The sequence below is a fragment of the Colossoma macropomum genome, unplaced genomic scaffold (genome assembly GCF_904425465.1).
Source record: "Colossoma macropomum unplaced genomic scaffold, Colossoma_macropomum, whole genome shotgun sequence".
NCBI classification, from domain to species: Eukaryota; Metazoa; Chordata; class Actinopteri; order Characiformes; family Serrasalmidae; genus Colossoma; species Colossoma macropomum.
The window spans coordinates 7,436,499-7,450,727 of record NW_023494806.1 but is presented as its reverse complement, the minus strand read 5'-3'; the positions used below and the strand labels follow the sequence as shown (position 1 = coordinate 7,450,727).

The following is a 14,229-nucleotide window of genomic DNA, read 5'->3' as shown; positions in this document are numbered from 1 at the left end:
TCAGCATGCTGTACCTATAAGACAGACCACATACAGTCTTCTTTCCCTCTGTGGTTCATTGACATCTCTATTAACTTGCTAACTTTAAAGGGCAATTACACCAGTTTGAAAAAAAAAATGCATAATTCAATCTTTAAGATGTAAAATAAATAAATAAATAAATAAATAAAATAATAATAATACTTCAGAGTGGTTTGATGGGATGTGCTCTGTTCTAGAGGAACATACAGAGTAAGAATAGTTCACATTGCTGGTGATAGGAACCAAACATCCGAAGTTTTGAACAGCTACCTCACAGAAAGCCATCACATGAAATGGTCACACCTTATTTTGATGGCCCCCTATAGATTATTAACAGTACATTATTAACAAACTTTCTGGTCATACACAGTTATTAGGATGTGGATTAGGTTTAAAGGTAGGTGTAGGTTTAGGTTGAAGTTAAGATTAAGGTTAGGTTTAGGTTAAGGTTTAGATTTAACCCCTTAAAATCTCATTATTCAGTGAATACAGGGACTTCAATGCAAACTGGCTGGGCTATGCTTATAGCAGTGTGGTCCAGCCAGTAGGCCCTGGCCGTTTAAGGGATTAATAGAGTCTTTCAATCTCAACTTCACATTTGTGAGTTGTGTTTAACAGATATTTAGTTGAATGCAAATTAAAGACAAGTTAAGCATTAAGGTTGAGCTGTATTCCTAAATACAATCAAACCAATATTATTATACAGTATTACTGGGTTAGGGGGTGTCTTAAGTGATGAATGATGCTTTTTTGGCTCCCCTGCAGAAAAAAAAAAACAAACAAAAAAACAGCATAGACCAGCATGGCTAGTCACCAGCAAAACTAGCATATGTTGCATTTTGAATGCTGGTCAGGTAGCATTAGAAGATAATGTGCTGGTCACCAGAAAAACCAGCACATCGCTGTTGTCGGATCTCATTTCTCCAAAATGGTAACTTTACAGTAGAAGGTAAAAACCTACTTTACTTTTATTGTAGGTCAAAGGAACCAGACATTTTTCCCAAGTCACTTTGGGTCATTTCTTTTAATCTGTTGAACATGAAATTTATGTACAATGTAAAGGCCAGCAAGCTTTTCAAATTGTGTCAAAAAACTGAAAAACATCAAAAATGGAGATACCAGGTTTTCTTCTGACAACAGTGAAACGTTGCATTTTGGCAGCCCAGCATTAGACCAGCGTAGACCAGTTTAGACCAGCACGGAATTCATGGTAACATGGTAACAACTCTGCTCAACACAGAACATGTTTGAATCTGGCTAATTAAAGCACCAACACAAGTTTAGACAATAATGACTCCATTCTGAGGGAGTGAAATTGAGCAGCTGGTGCTGAAGGGACAGAAAGGTGAACGCTGCGATAGGCATCACATGACTGCGGCATCGCAGTGATGTGGTTATCATCACAGCCCTACTAGGCACCTACAAAACATCTACAGTGGGCTATGTAATTAAAGTTGTTCGTTTTAAATATGCTGTCTGATGCTGAGACATTGTGTTAATCTAGTTTTGAGATAAGATTTTGGCCTAAAACATATTATTTTCAAACCCATATGTATATACAGGCTCTGTGAATCAGAATAGTCCCCAAAGAAAACTTTTTGGATTTACCGCTATTTTGCCATTACGTATAAAAAATAATAAATATATAATAAATAAATATAGAGGACACACGTGGGTTTAGTGGTTGGTAAATAAAACGACTATATTTGCGCTGTAGACATCATGACCCCTGGTTCCTATCATCACCACTGTAAAGAAATCAGAGTCTGTAAGTTTCTCTACAATGAAACATTTCACATCAAACCACCCTGAATGACATTTAAATCTTGATTGAAATTTTTAAATATCAGTCAAACTAAGTCAGGTAGCAAATCTCTACCCCAAATTAGCCTACTGTGACCCCAGTCCTGAGTGGGACGTCTGAAAACTACCTGATTGGGGGTTTAGGGATGGGGTGCAGTGCATCCAAGCTGCCAAAGGTCTGTCCCTTTAGGAAATTTGTCTGCTGATTTATCTTCCCATAAGAAATAGTGCATCCCTAAAATGCATCTAAGTCACAGTGATGCATACAAACCTTCTTATCTTAAAGGGGAATTTCCCCATTTTTTCGTAATGTCTGCATAATTTTATCACTATAATGTAAATAAGCTTTTGCAGTGTGGTTTGATGTGAAAAAGTGCATAATAGAGAAACTTATAGACTATGAATATCTTTACAGTGCTGGTGAATGGAACCAGAGGCTGTGACGTCTACAATGCAAATATAGCCACTTCCTTTACAATCCAAAATGACCAGTGAACCTACACACATTAAATGTTGTTTATGGTAAATTTGTGGCAACTCTGGAAAAAATATGTTTTATTTGGATACTTCTTTGCCTTACAATACCCTCCATGTATCTCTCTGCCATGAGTTTTATATATTTGAAACCCAAAGCTTCTCTCAAAACTATCGTTAAACGATGTTTCAGACAGTTTGTTACCATTTCATAGCTGTATGTGAGGTGGATTTTAGAGGTATTAAGTGTTTGTAACGTCTGGTTCCTATCACAACCATTGTGAACAGTAATGGAGAGATAAGCTTCCCTAGGGTGTCTCCTAAGACCTGCATATGTATAGATATTCATATCTGCACACGAACAGATATTTACACATCTGTACCTTCTTTTACGTTGGTTCTTCATTATTCTTTCTAATTTTTTTTTTCATTCTATTCATTCTCTTTTTATTTTCTTTGTACTGGTCTGTTCAGTACACTCTTAAAAAAGCTGGTCCTTGAAGAGATCTTTAGTAAAGGGAATGGCTCTATATAGATCCATACATTCTATATAGAACCTTTGTGTAACATACTTGACGAAATAAAGTGATTTTGAACACTAACTATTAAACCACTCTGAATGACTTTGTTTACATTTACAACAAGATTTAATTATGCAGAAATTTTCAAAAACTGAGTTCCTCTAATTGAAGTAGCCTTGCATACCAGACGTCCATGGCAAGCAGTTTCGTTTCACCTTGAGTGTTTTTTGCCACTGTAGAAACGTGGGGTTTAGCAGGATGTGATGATTGGGGCGGGGCCAGGGACATGGGGATGTGTTTTAAGTTGGGGGTGGTGCGCTTTTAAGCAGCATATATGTGACATGACTGATGACATCATGCCAAATGATTTGTCCCCCTTTTTTTTTTTTGCTAATTTACATCACACACAATGTGTCATACAGAGCTATAATGAGGCGAGAGGCGTCAATATATACATCAAACTGACACATCAAACAAGTGCTGTCTTGTACTGGAGAAACTTGCAAATTAATAGAGCGGCAACCAATCAGATTGTTGGTATGTGGCGCGGTAATAGATTTTGTCATGCACACAGTCACACACTGAGATTTAACACTGGAATGCACACATAGCGAAGATACAGCAGTTGATAAAATGTTATTATTATGCCGGATTGTTTTTTCATTTAAAAAAAAAAAAAACAACAATTAGAACTTAGTCTGCATAGACTTTCTCTCTTTGCACCTCAATCTGTGTGTGTTTGAGGACACACCCGCAAAGTGGCCAGCAGTATTTGGCTCACTGTAATGTAAATACAGCATTCACTTAAACAAAGCAGAGCTAATGCAGATTTTTGAAAAAAAAAAAAAATCACACAAGGGTCTTTATGCTTATTTCGTATTATTATTATTATTATTATTATTATTATTATTATTATTATTATTTTAACAGTTGCAATCCTGAAATCAGGGGGTGCTGCAGCCCCCTCAGCACCCCCACTTCCTTCAGCCCTGGGTTCCTTCAACCCTAAATGATCCCCTGAGAGTTCTCAAACCAAGCAAACAGACAAAAAACCCTCAAAGCTCCAGCACAAAAATGAAAAAGCAGCCTTTAGACACCATCCATGTCTTGGCTGATCAACATTTCAGATACGAAGGAAAACTTTATTATAAAGGAAGTTTGAATTGCTATATCAGTGTACTGCTTTATTCACTACAGTACATTATCATTTCTAGCACGTTCTCAGGCTTGTGCAGTCTGCGTGTGGTAATTTTGCCTCTCCAATGCCTCCTTAGAAAGATCAAGTACAGCAGTGACAGTAAAAGAACCTTGAAGGCCTCAACACTGCACACCTGTACTTTTTAAGTGCCTCTTATTCCCCCTTCACAGCTAATGGACCTGAGCAGAACACTGCTGGGTCAGAAGGCCTTTGAGCAGCTGATGAAAATGACATTCTATGGTCAGTTTGTGGCTGGAGAGGACCACCAGTCTATCAAGCCCCTGATTCAGAAGAATAGAGCATTTGGAGTGGGCACAGTGCTCGACTACAGTGTAGAGGAAGATATCTGTCAGGAAGAGGCTGAGAGGAAAGAAATGGAGTAAGTCATTTATTTTTTTTTGTTTTGAAATGTATAATTCTGGTTCTGAAATCGGATTGGCTGAGCCTGTTTGAAAATGTGATAAAATATTCAGGATTTTTACACTTATAGATTTTATCATATTGTGTATGGAAAAGAGAAAAGGTACCTGAGGTAGAGCACTAAAGGGCCCATATCCTTATTTTCTTGTATTCATATCCCCCCATGTCCACTCATGACATTTCTGTTTATGCAACAAAAATAGTCATAATTAATATTTACATGACCATTTCTGCTCTCTTAATGCCTTATTTTTGTCTGTGTTCACATTACCAGGTTGAAGTGGCACAAATCCAATTTTTTGCCCTAATGTGACTCAGATCTGGTGTTTTCAGAGCTGTGTGAACACGCAAATCTGATCTTTTCAAATCCGACCTGAGCCACTTTCATTTGTGGTCCTAGATTGGATACGTAGCTGATTCATGGCCATGTGACCTTAATTCATGTGCTTTTTTTCCCACTGCACGTGCGTCATCATTAAGCGTTACCATGGCAGCAGCGCCGAACAGAAGTTAAAGCCTGTAAACGGTGGAAAAGCAGCACATCTCACCGTTTTCGCCTTCGTCTCGCTCTAATAATAAACAGCTGAGAGTGTTCAGAGTTAATTATCTTTGCAGCGAAGGCTCGTTCTGCACCATCGTGTCAGGGAGATCGGATTGGAGCGAAAAATCGGATTTCAGCAATGAGGCTTGTAATGTGAACGTAGCCTTTGTTACCTTTTGTTTTTTGTTACTGTGCCTTTAAGACTGATATATGTCAATGAGCTGTGTTCTGATTGGCCACTGTGTATTGTGTCAAAAAGCAGTCCAGGCTGAAACACACCTTATAACTTTCATGTGAATAGGCGGAGCAACACTGTTATAGGCTGAATAAGCAGATGTATGTAAATGACTTGGTTTTTGTGACATCACAAAAACAATGAATTCAGAATGGGCTGGTTTTGCAGCTTAGTTTCCATAAATTGACCATATGGATTGCAGAGTGGTGCATTTTGAAACTTTTTGAAACACTGTTTAAATACTACAAACTCTTATTTAAAAAGATTGATATAGGCCCTTTGAAATCACCTCACTATAAAATCACTCCAAAGCATAGGCTTATTGCTTTAGTTACCTTCGATTCAGCACATACCCAAAAAAGCCACCGTCTTGGTTAACATGAACCCCACCCACAGCGTGTAGCAGCCTGGGGCAAACCGAAAGGTTTATGAGAAATGCGGTGCATGCCGATTTGTGACATAACATAATTCAGGAGGGTCCCGCAGGTGTTGAACTGAACAATTTTCATACTAGACTAGCACGTTATGTACCAGCTGCAGTGAAACAAGGGGCAGGAAAATCGTGCCTGTGTCTGTGAATTAGGTGTGTAAATCGGGCACAGTTTGTTGGAGCCCTGGGGCTTAGCATTAAGAAACACTCCATCTCCCCTGCAAATGTGCGAACACTTCACTGAATGGTAATTCGCAGCATATGTGGACATTTTAAAGCCCTCGTGGCAACAACCTCAGCACTTACGCACCATTACGAAGATTCCTTCTGTTCTTGAATGCACACAAACAGCATAACTCGCCAATAGGATTGGCACTGCAGTTGGGTAATCTTTCTTGCCTGAGTGATTGCTAGAGACGTGGTTTGCATCAGAACTCTCTGCTGTTAACCCGCGGCTGTTGGCCACTCTGTAATATTGCACTTCGTGCAAAGGAGGCGGAAACAGGCTGAGGTCTGAGCTGCACTTGGCGATGTAAACAGAAAGCTGGACCCTTATTGGCTAACACGGTCAAGGCCCATCGCATTTGATTGGCTAAAATGTGGGCTATCGGCTCGCTCACTCTTCAGGAATTCTGTCACGTGGTGTGTAAAAGGAGCTGTCAGGGACCACTGTGGACGTTTAGATAGGTAGATAGATACACCGACAGTACAAGTTATTCATTTTTCAGGAGATATTTTTGAGGAGATAGTCTGAAAACATCCACAGGTGTTTCTGCCCATCCTTCCACTGTGAGAGGACATTGCAAAGCTAAAGGCTACATTGTGATTGAGATTGCTTGGATTCTAAGAAGCAGAAAAGGAAAAGAATTCTTTAAAAAACTGAAAGCAAGTCTCCTGAAAAGAATAGAAGCTGTAATAAAGGCAAAGATTGCAGACATTTTGACATTGCAATTAGTTGTTGAGGCATCTTTCTAATATTTTAATAAATACATGTTTTCTTCCAAAGTTCATCAGTGGTCACAGGACACTGCCCACAGGAAGCTGTTGGCTGGATATTTTTGGTTGGTGGACTATTCTCAGTCCAGCAGTGACACTGAGGTGGTGGTGGTGTGTTAGTGTGTGTTGCGCTGGTACGAGTGGATCAGACACAGCAGTGCTGCTGAAGTTTTTCAACACTGTGTCCACTCACTGTCCACTCTATTAGACACTCCTACCTTGTCAGTCCACCTTGTAGATGTAAGGTCAGAGATGATAGCTCATCTGCTGCTGCACAGTTGGTGTTGGTCATCCTCTAGTCCTTCATCAGTGGTTACAGGACGCTGCCCACAGGATGCTGTTGGCTGGATATTTTTGGTTGGTGGACTATTCTCAGTCCAGCAGTGACACTGAGGTGTTTAAAAACTCCAGCAGCACTGCTGTGTCTGATCCACTCAGACCAGCACAACACACACTAACACAGCACCACCACCACATCAGTGTTACTGCAGTGCTGAGAATGATCCACCACCCAAATAGTACCTGCTCTGTGAGGGTCCATGGGGGTCCTGACCACTGAAGAACAGGGTAAAAGGGGGCAAACAAAGTATGCAGAGGAACAGATGGACTACAGTCTGTAACTGTAGAACTACAAAGTGCACCTATATAGTAAGTGGAGCTGATAAAATGGACAATGAGCGTAGAAACAAGGTGGTCATAATGTTATGCCTGATCGGTGTATTTCTGGGTTGTGGGATGTTAGAGCTGGTTTCTCTCACTCTGGCTACTGATGGCAGGTTCCTCTGAGTGTTCTGGTGTGTAAATCATGCCGCTATTTGTAACCCTTTATTTATAATATGAAGGCTAAAAGCAGAAATATTATGTAACAGTAACAAGTGGGGTTTGGGTGATTTGGGAGCTGGATTGCTGGCTGATGGATGGTCACAAGTGGATGAAATCACTCTGGATGGCGAGGGCAGAGTCTGCTGAGTGATCTGATCTGTGAATCATGTTGCTGTTTTAACCTTTAAGAGCAATAAAATGAGATTTTGGGTGATTTTCTGAGCTGAATTACTTACTGAAGCTCGATGACATCACACTAGCTAGTTAGAGCTGGGTCTGATGAATGGTCTGATATGTGTATCATGTCTTTAGCTTAAACCGCTCTGAAGTTATGAGGGCTAGAAATCAACTACATGTTTACATGGTGACTGTGAAGCTCGTAGCATATGATTTACACTACTTTCATGCTCACCAAACCATGCAGTGGCCTGTGGAGGGGCATGGTCATCCTGGGAGAGACCACTCTTATCAATATAGAAATGCTTCATCATGGAATAAAGGTGATCAGCCAGAATAATGTTGCATTTATATGCATTGACCCGTCTGTCTAATGAGACAAGTAGACAAATATACAACTTTTTGGGGTTGTTTTTACATATCAGACTAAATGCAAGCACAGCACTGAGAAAATCCATGTTCTTAACCAAGGAAAAATAGATTAAAGGGCAGTAATAGCCCCTTTGTGCTCTGCATTGAAGAATTAAACAGGACTGAGGGTTCAGAGATGTGTACATGTGAACATTTAATATAACTTATATAGATATTTGTTTACTTTAGCTGCACTCTCAACCTCTGCTTCAGATCCCTCAAGGCTGCTTCTGTGTCTAATATGATGACACCATTATATCATGGCTTACGACACCTTTATGTCACTACTGTGTCAATGTTAGGACATTTGGCTCAGTGAATTGTACCCATTTATTGTAGCTATTGACCTTTTCCAAATTAGAGAGCAAGCAGCAGAAGTCCTTAAAGGTTTTCTGGCTGAAATATAATGGAAACACTGCCCACACAGACACGGCAGAGAGAAAGAGGGAGAGAGAGAGAGAGAGAGAGAGAGAGAGAGAGAGAGAGAGAGAAAGAGAGAGAGAGCAATGACTCGCACTTAGTGACATGAGGAAAAAGAGGGCCAACATAAAGGGAGTTCCAATAAATCTACTTTTTTTCTTGTCGCTGCTTTCACATTAGACACAGCTGTCAGACATCTAAGTCGCTTTAGAGAATGTCCGCTAAGGTTACACGCGGACAGATCAATTATGTGGTGTCTGAAGAGACCCACTGCATTCCCCTCTGTGGACCTGATGGGGGCGCTGAATCTCCACCTGCTCTCCACTGGGCGAGGAATAGGCCTGAAATGGAGCGTTTATTGGAAATGCTTTTTATGACCGCAGCAGACCCAGGCTGGCCATTGGCTAATAAAAGCTAATTTATGTTCATCATGTGTATGTGTTTTAGAGCCTCTGCCTCTATCAGTGTTGCATTACTGTCCACCCCGACGGACCCAGTAACAATGTTACACAGAAGTGAGTGCTCAGCTTTTCAGCATTACCAAGAGTGCAATATAAAGAGAATGGAGGATGTGGCATCTGAGTATGAGTTGGCATCCAATATGTGGGCCTTTCTGCTGGTCATCCTGACAGAGGTCCACATTCCACTTCTGCCTCGCATTCTTTCAGGCTATAGCTATTTATTGGATTATTAATCGAGTTATCTACAGATTATTTTGATTAGAAATCACATAAGCAGCTTTTTTAAAGGCCAGACTATAAAAATGTATAACCTTTCAATGATATATAAACACTTTATTGGACAAAGACACATATACAGTACTGGTCAGAGACTCCTGGTTATGTATTTAATTTCCAATCAAAACAGGAATTATGTACAAATTATATTTTCAGAAAATAGATTTAACAGAAAATTATACAAAAGCCTCAACAGCTACATAAAATACAGTAATAAGGTACAATAAAGAGCAAAACAAGAGCAAAACTTTTGCTGTGCGCTACTATATAGATGCATGAATAGAAGAAGTGAAGATATAGAATAGAATATACCCAAACAACCATAAAATATATTGTGAAGTCCAAAAATAAGTAAGTACAATCGCATAAACATTATGCAGGTGACAATGCAGTGTTCCAAGTCACGTCCAGTGAATGAACAGAGTGGCTATACACTGTAAATGATAACAAGTTAATAGCTGTATATACATGCAATTTGCAATACTTATGGATGTATAAACAAAGTGGTAGTGAAATATTCAATATGTATGGATGTATAAACAAAGTGGCAGTGCAGTTTGCAATATGTATGGATGTATAAACAGAAGTGGCAGTTGGGCATTGCTTTTTTGTTTGATTTGCAAATTTTCAGTTTTCTTTTCTCGGTAGTGTTTGTTAGGAGCCCCACTTTCTCTGTATTTTTATTATTTTAATAAAATAATTTATTATTTTAATAAAATCTAGTTTTGCAAACTCCTATTTTTCCACTTAATTTCCATTGATTTCCCCTTTCTTACACAAGTGGATTATCTCATATCTTCTGAGAAGTATCTCAAATGAATAACTTGTCTTTAAAGGCTGTTTTGACTGGGGATAAAATAAACTAAGGCGATCAATGACTTTTGCACAACACTGTTTATGCAAAATGTATAAATGGCTGTATGTATCAGGCCTAATTTCTTACTGTAAGGCAGACCAGTAGGTGAATTTAAAATGTGCATTATCATCACATGGATCACTGATTCATCTTAAAGGTACATTTTTATTGCTATTTTTATGTTTTTAGTTGAGTAAAAATTTTAAAGTGGTCAAGAAAGCCCTACTGTATTGTTCTGTTTTATTATTATGTAATACGTCACACTTATATGCTAATTTGTAATGAATGATTCACATCATGTACAGAGCTATCAAATTCAAACATGCTATCTTCCGAAGCACTCTGCAGAACTATTGATTATATCATTGATTAGTTTACTTGAAAGCAGATGCAGCAACAAATCTTAAAGCAGAGTAATGCTGTATATATATATATATATATATATATATATATATATATATATATATATATATATAATGCTGCTCAAACTGTAATCCTCTATTAAAATGTAATGACTTTTGCCTCTTTACCCCTTTAAATGTCAGGCTTATTACATACTAAGGCTTATTATTCAGTAACTACAGGGTCTTCAACACAAACTGGCTGAGCTGTTCTCAGGTTCTAGAAGTGTGTACTAAAACTTTGGGCCCACCAGCAGACCCCTGGCCTGTTAAGGGGTTAAACATCTTCTGAGTTTTGATTATGTCACCATGCACCAATTTCATTAACTATTAACATCATAAATTCATCTCCAAACCTCCCACCACCCCCATGCATCATAGACAGAATATGCTCAGCTTGCTCAGAGATCCTCTGCAGTGTTTCACTCAGAAATGTATCACAAGGACGGGAAATGATTTCCAAATCACACGGATTAAGCAACGCGGCTATTACATGTACACAAATTCAAAGTTTTAAATTCAATATTTATTTTGTGTTTATGTGAAAGGCTGCACTGTTATGATAGATCTGTTGTAGATTTTATGTCATATAATCAACCATATTAGCATGGTGGAAAATTCGCCATTGTTTCCAACCTGCTTAGACTCAAATAGCTGCAACAACACAGTCCAGCTTGGTAGCATTTTAAACCGGAAACTCTAAATTACATAGCAAAGAAAACATTGACAAACTTTTATGATGCAAAAGTCCCAACACTTTATTGACAAATAACAAAATAAAATTAAATCATATTTTTTTTACAATCATACAATTAATTTTAGATTTTCTTGCCACGGTTGTAAAAAAAATGGACTGGACTGAAGAGGGGACTCACTCACTCGCTCACTCGCTCACTCGCTCGCTCGCTTGTTCGTTCGTTTGTTTGTTTGTTTGTTTAATAATTATATTTATGATTTATTTGCTGAGATAATCAAGGCCATTAATGGTAGTCTGATATGAGATGGTGCATTATAGAGACTTACCAGCTTTCTTTTCAATGGTGTTAATCAGAACCAGGGCTCACCATTTCTACAGCACAAATATAGCCAATATAGCCTTGCTTATTTATTTATTTATTGATTGATTGATTGAATTAGTTGGTTAGTGACTCACTTTTTCATTTATTGATTTATGCAGTGTTAATAATGGTAAAAAGTGGCAAATGTGAAAGACAAAAATGTTTTCTTTGGGGACCATTTTGCCTCAGAGTGTCCTGCATGCATCTCTCATAATCATAAATTTTATCAAACAATTTCAAGCATCAGACAACATATATGTAACAATTTCATGTAATGTCTTTCTATAAAGTACGTTTCAGCATTATTCTCTTCAGACATCTGGGTTCTGTCACCACCATTGTGAGCCGTTCAATAAGACCCGTTAAGACTCCTTAAGCTTCTCTAGAACAACACATTTTTACATCAAACTTCTCTGAATGACTTTGTCTACACCTCAGCCATTTACTTATGCAGAAATTTTGAAAAATCACTGAAATAACCCCTTTAGGGGTTAAACCAGTATTATAGACTTCAACAATGAGCTGGATTTCTAGCCGGCCTGTAGCAGAACCTGCACTTTCATGTTTTCCGTCTGCTCTCCAGCGCTTAGCATCAGAGCACTGAAGTGTTAGCCATGCACTCAGAGCCTGTTAGAGTCGAGCATGGCTGCTAATGAACAGACTTCACCACATTTCCTTCGTGTTCGGAGTTCACAGATGTCAAAACGTGCACTGTGGGGGTCTGAGTGGTAGTGGTTGCCTGACTAGAGTCGAGGGAACTACTTACACTCTAAATATTTTATATGATACAGTTAAACTTTAGAGTGTAGGCAGTGAGTGTAAGTGAAAGTGCAGTATGGGGTTTGGATTATCCATTTGAGTTTGGCATGAAGCCCATTAGCTTCGATATGTGTAACACCGGTGTCGCCTGTCTATCTCTGTGGAATACAAATGGACTGGAAAGAGTTGGAGTTTAGCGCAGTGGGGTTTAAATTGCCAGAAGTGCCTATTATGTGTTTAAAACTTGTTTTTTTTTTGTTTTTTTGTTTTTTTCTGAAAATGACTTTGCACACATTCATGGTTAATGACTATTGTGAACATCAAATTGAAATTTGGTTCCTTCACCTGATTGGTCAGGCAAAGCTCTGCAACAGTGAAATTATTATGATTTCTTTTGTGATACTGCTGACATTTATTATGGCACTGCTAGTTATGATAATAGCACTAAAAAGAAAACCACTGAAGCTCTATTCAGTTATATTCAAATCAGGTTTATTGTCAATATGCCAGAACATCTTAATGAAAAGCTCATTGGGGAATGCACAGAGCCTTCCAGCCTAATGATTTCTGGGGATGGAAAAAAAAAATACATTATTTTGTTTTTATTTAAAAGAATCATCATGCTTGTTATATTTAAATTCTTCTAGTGTTATAGCAATAGTCAGTAACACTTTCTATGAATGTCACGTTTGTAAGCATCTATAAATACATTTATAACATGTTATAATGCCTTCATACAGCATTATAAACATGATTATAAATGTTTATAAAACACTGGATTACACTTTACAGCCATGTTTATTATACATGAATTGTTAATACAATGCATTATAAGTAGTGTTGATAACATGTTATACTGTCAGTGCCAAAGAAGTCAGTCCCAGCTTGGAGACTGCAAAGTAAAGACAAATACCAAGCTAACGGTGGTGTACATTACCTTTCCCACATTGGGTAAAACACTGATGGCAGCACTAGTTTAAACTCTGACATTTGAAGCCTGTAATGAGCTTTACTGTGTATGTTTTAGTGTTTCAGTAAATCCTTCAGTAAATACTTCAACTTGAAGCCTCACTCTTAACACTGGAGGAGGCTTTAGTACAGTACGCTTCACTTTACTTAGAGTGGACAAATACGACTTATGAGCTCTTATAATTTGTTATGATCAGTACTTATAATGTATTATGTTAACAATTCATAATGCATAATAAACATGGCTATAATGTATAATGCATTTTTATAAATATTTATAGCTATGTTTATAATGTCTTATGAATGCATTATAACATGTTATGAAAGCGTTTATAGATGCTTACAAAGGTGACATTCATAGAAAGTGTTACCCAATAGTCTTATCTCATTGTTAAGTTGAAAACAAAAGGGTTACAATTTTGAAACGCTAGATAGAAAATTGTCACGACTTTATTCTGGATTGGGTCTAGGTAGATAGAACCAAACTAGCTTTCCCATTAGCAAGGCGTTGAGGAGCTGGGTCTTTCACATTCATTTAACCACCAAAATAATTAGGAAGTGGAATCAACCAATTGCATTTGGATTTACAATGAATGGGACCAATTTTGTGAGAAAAAGGTAATTTCAGGTCTTCTGGGAATCCTATATATGACACTAACTGTGAATACAAGTCATAGCCTGACCAAATTTGGCAGAATTTTTGATTTGATTGTTTTGTTTTGTTTAACCAAATTTTGTAGACCTACCTCTAATAGCCATGGTTCACCACTGGAAGAGCTTTTCATTGTTCTCACAGGTACAATATGTATGCAATACACAGTACAAAAGCACAGGGCTGAACAGTGTAGACAAATACAGCACTTAGGCATGTTTTATTATGCTGTTTTGGTGACATTGAACTAGCAGAACACATCTTTATTTCTTCTTTGTCAGATCACACCTGTCAGTCTCAGAAAAAGGAAGTTCTGGTGAGAATCTCA

At 38.1% G+C, this 14,229-nt stretch overlaps 1 protein-coding gene across 1 annotated transcript in view; it reads left to right on the top strand.

Moving 5' to 3' along the window:
- The window catches only part of prodhb (proline dehydrogenase (oxidase) 1b), a 39,004-nt gene that overhangs the window by 562 nt on the left and 24,213 nt on the right, over window positions 1–14,229 (top strand). The window contains exons 2-3 of the mRNA XM_036598660.1: window positions 4,188–4,396; window positions 14,183–14,217. Coding sequence (XP_036454553.1) covers window positions 4,191–4,396; window positions 14,183–14,217 — 241 coding nt within the window. The 5' untranslated portion in view covers window positions 4,188–4,190. The remainder of the gene's footprint in view (window positions 1–4,187; window positions 4,397–14,182; window positions 14,218–14,229) is intronic.